Source organism: Ischnura elegans, chromosome 8 (assembly GCF_921293095.1).
Source record: "Ischnura elegans chromosome 8, ioIscEleg1.1, whole genome shotgun sequence".
Taxonomy (NCBI): Eukaryota; Metazoa; Arthropoda; class Insecta; order Odonata; family Coenagrionidae; genus Ischnura; species Ischnura elegans.
Genome location: NC_060253.1, coordinates 2,023,367 through 2,040,460, shown reverse-complemented (window position 1 = coordinate 2,040,460; position 17,094 = coordinate 2,023,367). Strand labels below are relative to the sequence as shown.

The window sequence follows — 17,094 nt, the reverse complement described above, 5'->3', positions numbered from 1 at the left end:
CAAGGTAGCATATCTCCCAGGGGCAGCAGATATTGACTAGCGTAGGGTGGCAAGTGGGGTTAATACACCCCTGCATTTCATTGACTATCTAAGATTCCGCACACAGTAGAATACCTGTTTGTAGTTATACTTTTCTCAAACAAAATGTTGGGTTGAAAAGATTCCATAAGAAATTGCTGAGGAAGTTTAAAGATCAAGTCATGTCCGGCAAGAATTTGCTTACCAGAGAGTCCCATTGCAATACAAACCAGTGGAGGTGAGCTTCAGTTCAGCAGCAAACTTAATAACTTGTGTTCACACACCAGAGCAAATGCACAAACTATATGAAAAAATTGTTGAGCACTTCTCTTGGCTGAAGAATATCCATAAAAGTTTAATGATGAAAATGTGTAGTAATTTGCCTGCAATTCTCCGCCACTACCATTCCCTTTGTCCTACACCACAAACCCCCAGCACTGGCTTTCTTCTTGATCTTTCCATTTTATTCTCATCCACAGTGCCTTATTCTCTTTCCACAATAACTACACTGTCTGCAAGTGACCAGCTGTGTATTGGGAAGTAGATTTAGTTCTTCCTTTTCAAATCTTTTCTTTAGCCTGTTTGAAGAAAACATCCTCAAAAATTGCCCTCTAAAGCCTCTTCTTTGGCTTAGATACAAAGACAACATCTTCCTTCTCTGGTCTCACGACATCAACTCTCTTAACACCTTTGTCTCTTCACTCAACTCAGCTTCTATTTCAAACACTAATATCACTTTTTTGGATGTGGACACCTTTCTAATAATAACACATTCAAGACATCGGTTCACATCAAAGCCACTAACAGAAAGCAATACCTCCACTACAATAGCTGCCATCCACCACACACCAAGCATTCCATCCCTTATTTCCTCTCCATCCGTGGACATAAGATCTGCAATAACCCCAAAGTCCTTCAGAAATTCCTCTCCAAACTACACACGTCTCTTCTCAGCCACGGGTACCACAAAAAAAAACGTTTAATTAATAAAATAATAAAAACCATACATTTCTAATAAACCCTGTGCAGAAAAAAAATTGCTCCCCATCTCTGCTTACCACCTACTTTCCTGGCCCTCACGTTCTACAGAATATATTGAAGGACTTGTACCCCATCCTTTCTTAACATAAATCCACCTCTCAGATTTTACCCTCCACTCCTCGGATCACTTTTAAGAGACCACCTAATTTAAATACCATCTTCAAAGCCATCCGCCCTCTTCAGACATCGCATTCATTCACCACTACCACACCCTCACCGTGCAACCGTCCCAGGTGTAAAACCTGCAAGATATTCTCTCCTCCCCCTGCCTCTTTTCTCCCCAAACTCAAATGCCTCCCACTACCTGTACTTCTACCAAAATCATTTACCTCCTTCATTGCAATTTCTGCCCCGCTTTCTGTGTGTTGTGCACACGGGACAACGAGTCACTCCATGAAGTGGTGGCACGTTTTGGGGTCCTTGCCAGCAGACCAGAGACCAAGAGCGCAAGTGTTATGTCCCAAAGCACAGCACACACCATCACCAACAATCTCCTACTCCACCACTTTCTGCAATGGCGAGTCCCACAACAATCCCCCCATCCAACCAAACTGCACTTCCAGACAACCAGCAATCGATCATCAACAAACCCCTCTCCCACTGTGGAGACTCCTCCAACAGACACCCTTTGTGCTCTCAAGATACATATTGCATCGACCCCCTACACCTCAGAATAAATAATTGCCTCCCCTCCTGCTGTCCGTCATCCACCCATGCATCTCTCCCAGTACCCACCAGGAATGTGATCCGCTACGAAACTTTACGTTTAGTGCCCGGTCCGAAAAGGCACGAAACAATTTTGTGCCTTTTCGGACCGGGCACTAAGCGATCCGATTCATTTCGGACCAGGCTGGCACGAAACTTTTCACTTTTAAAAGTTTAGGATCCCATACATTTTATTTTCCACGTCGTATAGTTTCATGCCGGGTGGCACGAAATCATCCGAAAAAGTGGCTTAAGTGCCTGACCGTGCATATGGGCCACGTGGGGTTTAAGAAAGGGACTGATGTGGACACAAAAGACCAGCTTAGTGGACGTCCCTCGATCCCAGGTCCTTCCTCGAACTGAACGACCCTTTTCTATCCCCTCTGCGCGGTCATCCACTGCTATTTGCTTTGTTTGTTCCAAAAATATATTCGTAGCTTACCTTATATTTCTGAAGTTAGAAATGAATTCTTCATTTTTCGCTTATCACATGGAAATTTCAATCAAAGTTCTAGCATTAATTTCAACAGAGTTCATTTCAGTTTCAAATCATCCGATATGGAATAGAAATATTCTAAATCCGTCAATATGATAGTTAGAACTTACAAGGAGAAGTCGCCAAAGTGATGTTCAGGATCTGGATGCGGATGTTATTTTCTAAAACTATATAGGTAAGGTAGAAAAAGTGTCACGGCTTTCTTCCACATAGGCCCGGGTTCGAGAGATATGCGCATGTAAAGATTTCGCGCAGCATCAGGTCCCTTGAGTAAGCGCTTCATCTAAACTACGGCCGTGGCGGTGCGGTCTAGGGCATTAGTCCTGTTAGCTGTAGTTGGTGTCCCGGGTTCGAGACCTAGCGCTGGCAATATTATTTCTCTCTTCCAATTTTTGAAATCACTGTTACATTTTACCCCAATTCGTTTAAACTAGTTACTTCGCGATGTTTTAAATTTAATATCAATTTATGGATTTTTAACGAAACTCCGAATTGTGCCTTACCACGCGAATTAGAGGACGTATATAAATACTAACGCGTGAATTTCCGTGTAATGTGCTCATCACGTGCACCGATGCACACCTCTGCCTCGCATCAATTAACCGATTGTACATCCATTCGTGAATCGTACCCCGGTTTTTGACGCGTGTGCCTCCACTTTCAATGCCTTTTTTACGTTCCTGAAGCACCAGTATTTTCCAGCTTAAACGTTTTTTATTCAAAATTTCATTTCCACCAGGCATTCCCTCCATTAGATTTCTAACCGCCCACACACTGTCTTTCCAACGAATCTCGATGTTTACAACAAAATGTCCTTCCACTCACCATACGTCCCTTATGACCTGCCTTCTATCGTCCTTCAAAGACTTCCGTCCCAACAACCCTGCGTCCACAACTGACCCTCGATAATCCCTGAATGAGGCGCCGAGGCCCAATTGTGTGAAAGCGGGTGCGAAAGATATACAAAGAAGGCCTCGAAAACGGCTTGGGTAGGCTGCTGGAAAGCAGGATCATTGTGCTGGATGGGTGGAAGAGGAAACTAGCTAGGGTCAGTAACTGAATGTGAGGATAGGCAATGGTGTTTATTTGTTGATAAGAAAGACTTGAGATTACGAATATACGAAGAGGCTGTGGGAGCAATGGCTAGGGCGAGGATGATTAAATTCCCCGGAAATTTGCGTGTAAGTAATTATATACGTCCTATAATTCGCATATGCACCATATGGTAAGGCACAATTCGGAGTTTCGTTTAAAATCCATAAATTGATATTAAACTTAAAAAATCGCGAAGTAACTAGTTAAAACGAATTGGGGTAAAATGTAACAGTGATTTCAAAAATTGGAAGAGAGAAAAAATATTGCCCGCGCTGGGTCTCGAACCCGGGATTCCAACTACAGCTAACAGGACTAATGCCCTAGACCGCACCGCCACGGCCGTAGTTGAGAGGGAGCGCTTACTCAAGGGACCTGATGCTGCGCGAAATCTTTACATGCGATTATCTCTCGAACCCGGGCCTATGTGGAAGAAAGCCGTGACACTTTTTCTACCTTACCTATATAGTTTTAGAAAATAACATCCGCATCCAGATCCTGAACATCACTTTGGCGACTTCTCCTTGTTAGCTTAAAATTTCTTCACACTCAGAAAAACAAAGGGAATTCATTTAATATTAAATAATCAATGGGAACAGCAAATACTTGATTATATAAAACACGACTATTTCAGTCAATTGACCGTGGACTAGCACTGTGAAGGAGTCTTTTAATCCTTTCATTTGATATTCAGGCAGCTTCCAGACGAGACAGCTCTCTGCAACGCCGTGTGCCGTGCCGTGAACGGAGGCCAGCAGAAAATCGTTCCGTCTGAAAGTGGTCTTACAATTGAATCATGTATATATACAGTAATTCTTCGACAAACAAGCAAGATGCATTCCAAGAACTTGTTGGTAAAACTATGCAAGGCATCGAAAAGTGTGGTTATCCTGCATAATGCAAAACTGCATTACAATTTTGCATTAACTCACGGCGGCCTCGTTTATCCATGGTGTTGCTGTACTGGCGTGTTGAGCAGTTTACTGTTGAGGTTATAAAAACTCTGACAGTGAAGCATGCTACATCGTGGAATACTGAATATACATATACTGAACTCACTCACTAGTAACAAAAAATTAACGGATGATGTCGTCAGGAGTTGGGGGAGTTTCAGTGTTGATCCTGATGCTATGCAGTACGTAAGCTGTGCTCCAAGCATATTTCGTGCAGGCCTTCAAAATCAACATCGACCACTACTGTTTTCAGTGAACGCCTGTTCAGTACTGCAGGCAATATTTCTACCAAAATAGAATAGATAGGGTAAAAATTTTGAATTTTTGGAATTAAAATCTGGAGAAAGAACTAGTGACTGTCTGATGTAATGTGACTCATTGGTCGATCATGCATTCTTTAACAACGTGGTATGAGAACTTTTTTACTAGGCCAATAAAATTATGGAGACTATCTTAAGTTTTATACAGAGCTTTCCTGCTAATTTATATCTTTTTTTATGGGAAATTATTTTCATTCACTTATTGTGTTTGTTCATTTAAATTTGCCATTAATTCAGATAACAAGGGCTCATCCTTGGGATGGAGTCTCGAGAACCGATTGGGGAGAACCAGATCGGTATCGAGAACCGAAAAAATTTAAGAACCGACTCATCCTTAAAATATAGTCTTGGAGAAAACTTTTTTCCAGCAATGAAACTAAGATAAATAACCAGATTTTCAAATATAGAAACATAAAAAAGGAACACTCACAAAATTTTTTGCCAGACATTTCATTGGGATGACTCACTCTCTCAATGAATTGCAGTGTCTCTGTCACTGAGAGTGAATCCCACTGAAAAGTATGGCTTGGTGCCCCTTTTTCTGTGTTTATGTACTTTGAATCTAATTATAGATGTATAGAAAACTGTAAAAACATATCATAATACATATATATTCAAGTATAAAAAGGTTAAAAACCCTCTACTTTCACAAGCACCTTTTGCAAAACTAGTTCTCAAAAGAAATAACTCAATTAGAGTCAGGTGGCCAGGGTTGTCGAGTGATAGGTCGATGAGTTGAGTTGAGGGACTGCAAGTTGAGGAGGGATAACGTCTGTGAGATGAGACTTCTACAGGCACTCACTCTTAAAAGAGAGATGAGGAAAGCAGGGTACTTGCAGCAGAGAGTGACAATTTGCATCCGAGTGACAATGCTGCATTGAAAGGAAAGTAAATGGGGGTGGGGGGGAGTGATTAGCCGAGTAAAACGTGCACTCTTTCTCCTGTCAGCTCCACTCTCAAGCAATGCGTGCACCTTTTCATCAAATATGCAAATATCACCTTTTCCAAATCATCCCACCACTCTTGCGTTTCTTCTAAACCACGAAGTCTCGGAGGGATGAACCAGAAACATATATTTGTGCACTCAAATGACGGAAGGACCAATCGAAATCCAGGACGATCCGTTATCAGTCTCAAGAAATACCTGGAAGATCAAGTGATTTGGGAATATCAGTTCTGATCAGCATGTAGGTTGGGCATAAAGCCATTCTTAAAGTAATAATAATAATGTAGTATTTATTTCTGTATAATAATAATTATTACTCCTACCTTTGTTTTTTTTACATCTTAATACAATGAAAGAAGAGAAGGAACTTTAGGTGTACTCGAAGGTCATAGGACCAGAATTGAGCCACCATTAATTAACAAAATGTATGCCAAAACATATAATGCAGTACATGATACATTAAGTTTTATGTAAATAACATCAAAATAAACTTTCAACTTTTTCTAGCGAGAAGAGCCAGTCTTTAGCAAGTCTCAACATGACATATGTGGTATTATTTTTTTAAAATTTTTGCGGGCAGTAGGTCTATTTAGGTCTATTTGCAACAATAAATGACTCATTCCTTAAGTTATATTTATATTTGTCACTTACACTCGGCATATTTCCACTTCTGGCAAAAAACAATTTAAGCACTTTGTATAAACACAAATGCGTTAGTGGCAACAAATTTAGGGCCACAAACAACGGAAATGAGTGCTCATAGTAATTTTTAGACAGTATTACCCTAATTATTTTTTTTTCAAAATGAGTGCACACTTAAATGTGTTCATGTATGCACTGCCCCAGCAGATTATACCATAAGAAAGTTTGGAATGAACAAGGGCATGATAAATGGTTTTTTTAACCGGAAGAGGACATTTTCTTCGTAGGTAGTAAAATTTGGACAAGGCACTTCTAAGGCATTTGTTTACAGTAAGTAAGTGTTCATCCCAGCGTAGATTACTATCCAGAATTACTCCCAAGTATTTCATTTCACTAACTCTATCAATGACCGGACAGTTACAGACACAATTGAAACAATTTGTATAATGAAATATGAGTTTACCATTAAAAATACTTGTATTACATATGTCATAGCACATAAACTTCGTCTTTTCACTTAACTCTAACCTATTGAAATTAAACCATTTTTGCAAGAAACATAGATCCTCTTTAACAAGTGCTTCAGCACAACTCCAATTGGGAGCTGAGTAGCACAGTGCTATATCATCAGCAAAGGCTGTGAGTTCACCATTGAATTTATTTTCACATAAATCGTTTACGTAAATCAAAAACAGAATAGGTCCTAAGACAGAGCCCTGTGGTACTCCCGTCTCAATTGTAACATATTCACTAAAACAATTATTTACTTTTACACATTGAGCTCGCGACAACAAATAGCTTTCGAACCACTTCAGTGATAATCCTCGTATTCGGGCTTGCGCAAGTTTCATTAGCAGTATTTTGTGCGAGAGTGTATCAAAGGCCTTGGTTATGTCTAGATATAACCCAATAGTTCGCGAGCTTGAATTGACTGAATTGTATACTTCGGTCATATGCTTCTCTAGAGCACCTTCAGTTCCCAATCCATGCCTGAATCCAAACTGATTTTCGCTAAATGACGTATGGTCTAGAGACATTGGAAAGCGTCAATTTAAATAATCTCATTACAAATTAGAGGGAAAACATAAATAATAAATTACATAAGAAATACCCATAACATACGTACATTCATTCATAATACTTTCTGTTCAAGATATTCATCAATGCTATAAAAGGCATCGCCAAGGAGAAAAGATTTCAATTTCCTTTTAAATTTTGCTAATTCTGAGATACTTTTAAGTTTAGGAGGCAGATGATTATAAATTTGAGCACAGGTAAAATGGTATTTTGCTGAAAATGGAGTTGAAACTCAATGGGAGAACATTTTATCTCGGGTGTCATGAGAGTGGATGGAGCTATTTGGACAAAATATACAAAAGGATTTTCCTCAACAAAGGAGGAGCATTGCAGAATGTATAAACAGGGAAGGGTTAAAATACCTTAGGATTTGAAAAATGCACTGCTATGTTCTCTAATTGAGATTCCTGCAATTGCTTTTACAGTTTGTTTTTGCAAAGAGAAAGGTTTGCTAGCCTGGGGAGAATTACCCCGGACGATAATACTATATGTAAGCAAGGACTGAATTTCAGCAAAATACCATAATTTTAAGTATTCCTGCAAGATAACAGAAGTGAATCGTGAAAATTCCAGTTGCCACTCTACTGGCAAGCTTGACAATGTGTTCCTTCCAAGAGAGATTCTCACTTATGGTGAATCCCAAAAAATTAGTGGTTTCTAGGCGCTTTATAATAAGTCCATTTAGGGTAAGCAATTAAAATTCTCATTCATTTTGCAGTAGTCATTGTATTTCAGTTTGTCCTTGCTAATGACAAAAAATTAGGTAGATGCCTTTGAATGCAAAAATACATATTGCTAAGAATTGAGTGACTCCCCCTTACACCACAGTTTGGATTTGGGGTTTACCAAATTTCTATGGTCGCAACAGGAGGGAAATTTATAAAACATTGACATCTTCCGTAGTAGAGTAATTGCTGGACCATTTGAAGGATTGCCCTTTCAGTGGATGAAAATTAGCCGAGAATTCATTGTAGGCTTCCCTGGTAAAGGTAAACAAAGAAAAAGAGGCCGAGTGTTCCGAGATGTAGGTATGTAGTGCCTCTATAGGTGCACTGATATGGCAGCACGTCTTGCGCAGTGAATGGCAAGCAGAAAGGGGAGTGGGAAAAAGTCTCCCGCATGTTGTCTTATTCATACCACTTTTCCACAAATGCTGTTTTTCTTGCTCAATATTCATTTCATCACAATGTTTTAGAGGTGGTCGATGAAAGAGGAAGCCTGTCTCTGTCGCCATACCCAACTAGTCTATCCACAATTTGATGAAAAGCAAAATTGATAGAAAACCTACTTGGAATCATTAGCCAAGTTGCAAAGAGTCACCTGCCTGCGATTTCCTCAAAAAACAAAATGATTTTTGCTATCATAGTTAAAAAAAGCAAGAGCCATGTTTTCTTGAGTGAGTTAATAGAAAGGATATTTCCTTTCTGTTTTCTGCAAATCGAAAAATGATATCAGTTGGATTTGAACCGAGAATATTTGAATGTCTAATTTTTTTCACCTACGGCCTTAGTACAGAGCTAAGGCAAGAATTACTTGTAAAGATTTTCTTGATTCTGCACACAAGAAGGAAATCAGTCGATGAGTGTAGCAAGAGCACATTTACTTCTAGCTGATAGGGACATTGTGAGCAGTGATGCAGTAGCGGATACAGAAAAAAACTCAAGGGGGGGGGGGGGTGCAAAAGGTATTTTGAGCCACCTTTTATCATAATGAAAAATAATCAAGTTGCATGCAAAGTTTAAGAAAGTATGATTTAAACTAATTATATACATGCACAAGACAATACCATCTTACGATATGAAAAAGTTACGATTGTGGTTCGGCAATGAAGGCGGTCCCGCAAGGGTCCACGCAAGAGGGGGGGAGGTGCACCCTCATATGTATCCACCACTTCATAGTGATATCACAAAAAATTTCTTGTTCATTTTATGTTAATGAATTAAGAAAGTATGCTTCAAGGAACCAGATGGATTTATGAGTGCAAGTAAATTTAAGTACTGTATGAAACGTGGGACTTTGTACGCAGCCACGCACATGGGTGCAAAGTTAGACACAATAAGGATGAGGTTTGCCATCCTGGCTAAGCCAAATGATTTATTCACAGTCCTTGGCATGCATAGGTAAATTTAAGTCCATGGTACTGGATGTGTATCATCTCAAGAATGAACAACATAATTAATGAGAAGTTAAGGATTTACATATTATATATTCCTTAAATTATCCCTTTAAATGGTGAGGTGATTACAATAGCATGTAAGGTGAGAATTTTCCTCTTTCCAAGACTGCAGAAAATATGTAAACTCCATTTCGGAAAGTGGCGTCATCACTCATTTTGTTTCAATACATTTGATGACAACTGCACATTTTCCCATTGTACATTTGCAATGGAGGAGTTTGCATTGGCAAGCCAGGCACACTGAGGCTATTAGAGTAGAGGTAAATACCTTGAGCAGTCCATGGCGTTCTCCACCAATGCACTGAGGCCGTTGTCGCCCCTTGCAGCCCACATTGTCCACAGCTTGAATGCATCCACTTTGCGTCCACACTGCACACTCTTATCACCAGTGTCATAGGAGGCATCATAGAACTTATCCTGCTGGAACAGGTAAGTGGCTGCAGCCGAATTGCACTTGTGCATCAATCCCTTTGCAAAAAAATAAATAAGAACTAAGTACAATAAATAGGGCTTAACTTTGCTCTAGATTCAATTTTCACAAGCAACACTAGCCTTACTTTGTAAGTTTGATGCAATAATAATAATAATGATTTATTTTGTCTAAAGATCTTACAGGAGAAGAAATAAGACACCTCATGAAAAAATACAGTAGATTAATAAATAATTGTAAGTTTACAAAATAATAAGGACCTTAATGATTAGTTCGAGTAATCAGATAGGTATTTGCTTACAGAACAATAATTCTTTTCCTGATGAAAAGATTTAAACCGACTTTTAAAGGACACCATAGAGTGAATTGCTTTCAAAATCCCAGGAAGTTCATCATACATTCTGAGGTGCTACTTGCGTGGGCCCAACTTTGATATGCTAGTCCTAATTGAATGATAATGTACGTTATTACTATTTTTATTTTTATATTTGTGAACATCACAATTAAGTAGAGATGGGTTGTTTCCCGATTATCGGCACTGTCGCTTCTTGGCCTGTGGAACCGGTATCGAGAACCAATCGCATAAAGTCGGTACTTTGGAACCGGCTCGGTGCGGTGGTGAGGATTTGAATTTGGCATCCAAAGCCAAAATGGTTTGAAACGTATTCAAAGCCAAAGAGCGAAAAAAAGACTTAAAAACGCATATATGTATTACTTTCCGATTGCATGACGTCCACGTTGTTTTCTTTGAGAGTTGCTCGCTAACACGTGCATTTAAGGATTCATCAGTTTGTCGCTCTCACCAGCATTATAACATTTCCGTAGCTGCGGCTGCTTTCAAACGAGCTGGCTTTTTGCCTGCCGCCAGCCACAGCACGGTGCCGTTTTAACTTACTGGAGGGGAAGTCTCCAGTAAGTGGTGCGGGCTGTACCTCAGCGGCACCGCGGTGAGGAGTAGTGCCCTGGGGGGTGGATTGCATTACGACAGACAATATCTCGTAAACACTTCAAAGAGAGAGAGAGATAGGTCAAAACAAACAGAAAATCGGCCCTAAATGACTTTACTTTTACATTTTACATTGGGGTAGCACTTTTTTGGCTCCAAAAAACTCAATTGAGGGTCGTCAGTACTTAAGGCCCTTGGGGCACGGGTTCCTGTTATTATAAAGTAACTAAATTTTAGCAGTGAATATAAACCTCATTTGGATCATTTTGAGACTAGGAAAACATAACTTTTCTCAATTCTGACAAATAAGGGCCGGCCTACATTTGCAATGCTCGTGTGTTCCCTTGGCTTTGGTGATAGTTTGTGATGAATCTGTGAAGTTTTTGTTAAATGATTCACTTTGTAGTTTCAATATGATATTATGTTTCTCATGAAAAGGGTGCCACAGACTATTAAGGACTACAACATAAGTAATGTGGTTATGTTCAGACGATACATTTGCATATGCTACCCAAGGTTTGAGATAGTGCAATAATTTTAGGGAATTAATTGTGAAAATTGTGGTGTGAGTTTACCATGGGCGAATCCAGGATTTCTTTCTGGGGGGGGGGGGGGGGGGGGGGGGGGCACTAGGATACCTCGTAATACAAAATGAACGCAATGATAATGGGACCGTATTAGAAAGAGTGCATACTTTTTAAGGCTCTGAGGGGGGCACATGCCCCCCCCCCCCCCTAGATCTGCCTATGAGTATCATGCAATATTTCTCATTTAATACAACAAGCTTTGATTGATAATGAGGTAGTAATGACTTTTACACTTTCTTACTTTCTATGCAGATATGTCCATGGGGCACATATGTGAATGCAGATTTCTCTTATCCACGGCTTTTAAATGTGTTGTAGGGTATTTCATTTCACTGTGATAGTTTGTATTGATTTAGTTGGAACAAACAGTCTCAAGAGAATTAAGCATGTATTTTAAGCTACCTTAATTAATATTTTCTCGTAGCATGGAGTAAATACATTGGCAGCAATTACTTTGTGCGACAAAAATGTACATAATCTTGTTTCCTGTTTATCATTTCTAAGAGCTCTGCCATGAAGACTTGCAGCGCAAGACTCAGACTTCAATCTTGCAGCCCAAAGTGCCCAAAGTGTAAACTAGCATGTTTGCAAGGCTTGCTTACTTACAGCATAGGTACTTGCAGCATTAATCAATTTCCTGTGCTGTCTGAGAACGAGAAATAATTCGATTTGATTACTTTTGGCTCAATCTCACCTGGTGGCGCACCAAGAAAACAGAACACTGCAAAGGAGCACCCAGCATCTTGTGGGGGTTCCACGACACAGAGTCTGCCCTGTGGAAAGAATAGGAGGATGATCTCAATTGAAAATGCGACTGACTCAGCTGGTGGTTTCAAAATTGCTGCCATGAATTCATCATAAGGAAAACAGAACTGACGTTAAATCCACTGAACACATTGAGAATGCATCATGCTGGGAACATGCTCTCAACTAGCATAGCACAATGAAGAACTTGGGGCAATTTGGCAATAATGGTTTTCATAACAAGGGCGTGGTGAGTGTGGGAGGATCTAAAGATTTTAACACCCTGAATTTATGAAAATGTTACGTGATGATTGTTCCATCTCTTCATGATCTCCCCCTCTTATGCAGAAGATTCCCAGTGTAGTTAGTAGCATCTGATATAAATGGATTCCTTCCTTCAAGTCCACAGCAAAAAAATTGTTCCCACACAACTTCTCAGAGATTTGCTTTTTGCTTGGAACAGAATAATATTGGTGGGCTATGAAATTAATTTTAGGCCTATTTGGTCTGAATACAATCTTAGTTTCCCATTAGGCTTTTCAGTTATTACCAAGTTTTCCATCCACTTTCTATCTGAAAGATTATTCAATTTTGCAATAACTTTTTCCTTCAAAAGCCTCTCAAATTCCACATTCTAATTCACGCTCACTTATTCAGGCATTCTTTCAAAGCTGACGGCACTCTCCCACTAGTAGCTGTGGTCTTCACACTGTTTCAAGATTTTCTTTAGAAACAATTGTACATTTCCAGGGAAAACATCCAAAACCGTCAAATACACAATTAAACATTTGAACAAATTTATTTTTTTGAATGATTCTTGAACAGAAAGCACCCCTTTCAACAAGTTGAGAGTTACACATCCTGGCTAGCCTGGAAGAGGCTGTGCCTTACAGTCATTAACAAGCATGAACTCTAAATACCTATAGGCACCTAATTTTCTTTGTACATATACCTGTATAGTGAACACTTTTAAGTTTCATCCTCGTCCCTCCTTAAAATTCAACCTATATATTGGTGGGCTTGATTTGAGCACCAACATTTAACTTTACCAACATATCAAAAGGCAATACAATAAACTTGAGCCCCTGCATCAAGTTTGAGATGGACCTCATTTTCCTCGAATACAATAGCTTCATGCCACTCATGGTGAAATTTGGTCCCACCAAGGCATTTGTTTCATTTTGAATAGCACCACACTGCACGGGGCTCATCCATTCTCTTTGTGTGTCGCAACCACTGACCTCCCTAACGCATCTCACTTTGTATGACACTGCAAAATGGTTAAGCTATCCACAATTGGCATATTTTTTCACCACACTCAGAGCATTCCCAATGCCCTACCACTCTTCACCAGAATCCCCTCTTTTTGCTATCATTCTTCTTGTCTTCCCTGACACTATTATTTACACGACTTGCAGTTTTCCCTTCTCGACTACTCTTCCTCCGTGGTGATGCATCCACGTACAAACTTTCACCTTTGGGGACATCCTTGGATTTGCGAACGGGTTTCACCCGCTTCCTTCTTTGCTCTGCTGCAGCTTCATCTAAGGTGAGGTCTTCTACCCTCAGCAGAGCCTCGTGAACAGCTGTGACATGAATCCCTGAGACAATCCTACCATGCACCCCTCTTGTGGCTCGCCTCTACCTCAACCACTATATGCATTCTGGATAAACAGCCTCAGCTGCTGGGAAGCGATCTAAGCTTCCTCCCTCCTCCTCCACTTGAACATGATTAAGCATTCAAAGACTTTGTTGACTTTCGGAGAAACATAGAACTCAAATGCTTTCTTCATCACTGAATAATTCATATTATCCGAGTCATTCAGGGCAAAAGTTGAGAACAATTGAAGTGCCATCCTGCCCAACATATGTAACAACAGCAGGGCTACTACAACTTTGTACGGCTCATTGTCACACTTGGTTGCAATCAAAACATTTTCAAATTCTTCGACAAATTATGCCAGTCTACGAGGTCAAATTCAAAATTCAAAATGGGGGTAATTTCATACCCTCACTCGCCATTTCGAAGACATTATCTTCAGGCTCAAAGTCCTCACGTGGCCACACTAGCTCTTAACTACGGTTCGGGTACTTGTCATCACTTGAGCGTCTCCACATGACTGCGCCATCTTATGAGTCTCCAACAAAATGAATTTCTTGACACTAATTACCTTCACATTACTAGATTTATTGTGTTACTTTTCACACAACAACATCAGTCCCTCTACACAACATCAAGGTCTACAAAAACAATCCTGGAAGTTCCGATTACAAGATTGACAACCAAGGAATACAAACACCAAGGTAGCCAACCTAAGAAGATATTGCTACATTTACCTATGTCATCAAATGTGCATTTACATCAGTTATTATGATGTGATTGCTGAGTTGCTTACGGAATTGCTCTCATGTGATCTTGATAAGTAAAAGACGTTCTCATTCTCTCTAAACATTGCTCCCAGTAAATGTAAATGATAGCAAAGCTCCCTGTTCTGAGTAGGAAAGGAGTGTACATGGTAGAAACATTACCCACTCAATATGGACTCCTTTAGCAGTTTTCATCGCCATTTGAATAAGAGCTGTTACTGCATAGGTAATGACTGAAAATTTTGACACAAGAAAACTGACGGCAACCTGTGTTTCAAGTTTCCTCACAAGGAAACATATACATATTTATTTAAAATAAGTACACATAGTTTGGCATAAAATGAGAAAATTGTTCCCAGTATTACTAGGTTATTTAATTTAAATGTAAATATTCAAAGAACAATTAAAGGGGTAAGGTAAGAGAGAGATGATGTCAAATGACTTGGGGGAATAGAATAAGGTATAAAATGTAAGCAATAACAAATGTTCATGCTCAAATACCATTAAAAAATTCAACCATGAAGGGCTAAAATTCTTACTTTTCTATTCCATGAAGAAGTGAGCGATATTTTTTAGAGAGAATTAGGCTTCCACCCCAGCATGCCTGTCAAACAAAGGATTACATCAGCAGATATTATTAATTTCTCTTGCACACACATAAGTATAAAGTGACTTAACATCAACTAGAACAATTTAACTTTAATGAAATTGCCAAATTTTCAGAATCCATGCGAAAACAGAATAATTTACAAGAAAATTTCATTGAAGTGAGACACTATGTGAGAGCAAAACTAATAGTTTGAATCATAGAGCTGGAATAAATTAACTTCACTTACATCAACATGAAACCAAATCCCATATCTTTGACATATATCAGCTATCTCTTCAAGTGGATCATAAGATCCTAGAACAGTGGTACCAGCCGTGGCCACAACAATGAACGGCTTCCCACAAAGCTCACCAACACCATTATGGGTGCCATTCCTGTAAAACAGAAATCCATATATCCCATAGTGAATTGTTAACACAGACAGATTTAGGGGGGGCAAGGGGGTATTGGCCCCCCTAGGTACTCAAAAATGTGCAAGATTTTTATTACGGTTATCATCACGTTCGTTTAATTTTGTGTATTATGAAGCCTCATTCACTAAACAAATTAATTTGATATTAAAATTATTTAAACTTATTACATATAAATATTTCATACAGCAATTGTTGCATGCTATTTATACATATTCTTTATAATGATTTTCTACTAGCAACATCCATTAATTTATTAGACTATATACCAGGGCTATTCACAAAGTAAGGAACGTTTTCATTTGCTGTCACTAGGCACCTGCCAGTCGCTTATATCTTGGTGTCCAGCATCCAGCCATGACAACGGGAATGTCTCCGCAATGTCTGTTTTTTCGATTCACAAATTTAAAATGTGTGCTGCAGTTGAAAGTCGCACCAGTTGAGAGGTGGGTCAGTGAGACGACTTTTGACGGCCAAAAACTTCAAACCGATAGAACACGTGGGAAGTGTATGGAGAAAATAAAATGAAGGAAAGTTCTCTCCAGAAATGGTGTTTTCTATTTAAAAATGGCTGAACTAATGTTAGATTTTAGAGAAGAGTAGATGTCTGAGCATTGTGACTCACGAACTGGTCACTAAAGTCGATGAAGAAGTTCACGAAAACCACGCTCTCTCAATAACCGAGTTTTGGCTTTGTTTCCCACCAGTTTCACGGATTTTCTTGATAAAAATTGTCACGCAAAGACTTGGCTACCACAAAATTTGTACAAGATGGGTTCCAAAAATTCTTACAGACTGCCATCAAGGTGAGCGAACGGGGTCATCGTAGCACAGCACAGCCGCAATAACGCCTTCAAATGGGAGGTTCTCCCTCACGCGCGCTGTAGTCTCGATCTTGTACGTACCACGCGACTATCACTTGTTTCCAAGAATGAAGACCTGGCTAGCAACGCAGCACTTTGATGACAGCTCTGGATGCATGTCCCTGAGTGGCTGAGATTGCAGGCGGCAAAGTTCTAAGATGAAGGAATTTCGAAGCTTGTCCACCGATATGGTAAGTGTCCCAATTTCCTTGGTGATTATGAAGAAAAGTAATATTTTGTCGCTCTTTCACATGTATACAATAAAATCTTTTTCCATGTTTGGTTTTTTCTTTATTCCAAAAGTTTCTTAACTTTGTGAATAGCCCTCGTATATATCTAGCTCCAGCAAAAAAATATTTTTTCCTGTGTGTCTTTTCCTCTTATGTGTTTCTGTCTTTAGTGATAGTGCCTCGCTGGTGAGTTACTATTTTGTGCTACTCGCTTCATTTTTTATTTTATTTCACCAGCAAGTCACCATCACTAAAAACAGACAAATGTACATATGAGGAAAAAACACTCACACGGGAAAAATAATTGACAGGAGCTTTTGAAGCGTCGGCTTCATTCTCACGTTCAAGAGAGGGATCCAATAACGAAAACCATAGGCCAGGGTACAATTGCCACGGGAAATGTGGAATTGTGGAAACCAAGCCCAGAAAACCAAAGGTCCA

The 17,094-nt window shown here is 39.5% G+C and overlaps 1 protein-coding gene across 1 annotated transcript in view; it reads right to left on the bottom strand.

Moving 5' to 3' along the window:
• Window positions 1-17,094, bottom strand: part of LOC124164567 (cysteine sulfinic acid decarboxylase-like) — a 128,615-nt gene that overhangs the window by 4,948 nt on the left and 106,573 nt on the right. The window contains exons 6-10 of the mRNA XM_046541947.1: window positions 15,377-15,524; window positions 15,080-15,144; window positions 12,124-12,202; window positions 9,735-9,934; window positions 5,625-5,769 (exon numbers count right to left, since the gene is read on the bottom strand). Of these exons, the coding sequence (XP_046397903.1) occupies window positions 5,625-5,769; window positions 9,735-9,934; window positions 12,124-12,202; window positions 15,080-15,144; window positions 15,377-15,524 (637 nt within the window). The remainder of the gene's footprint in view (window positions 1-5,624; window positions 5,770-9,734; window positions 9,935-12,123; window positions 12,203-15,079; window positions 15,145-15,376; window positions 15,525-17,094) is intronic.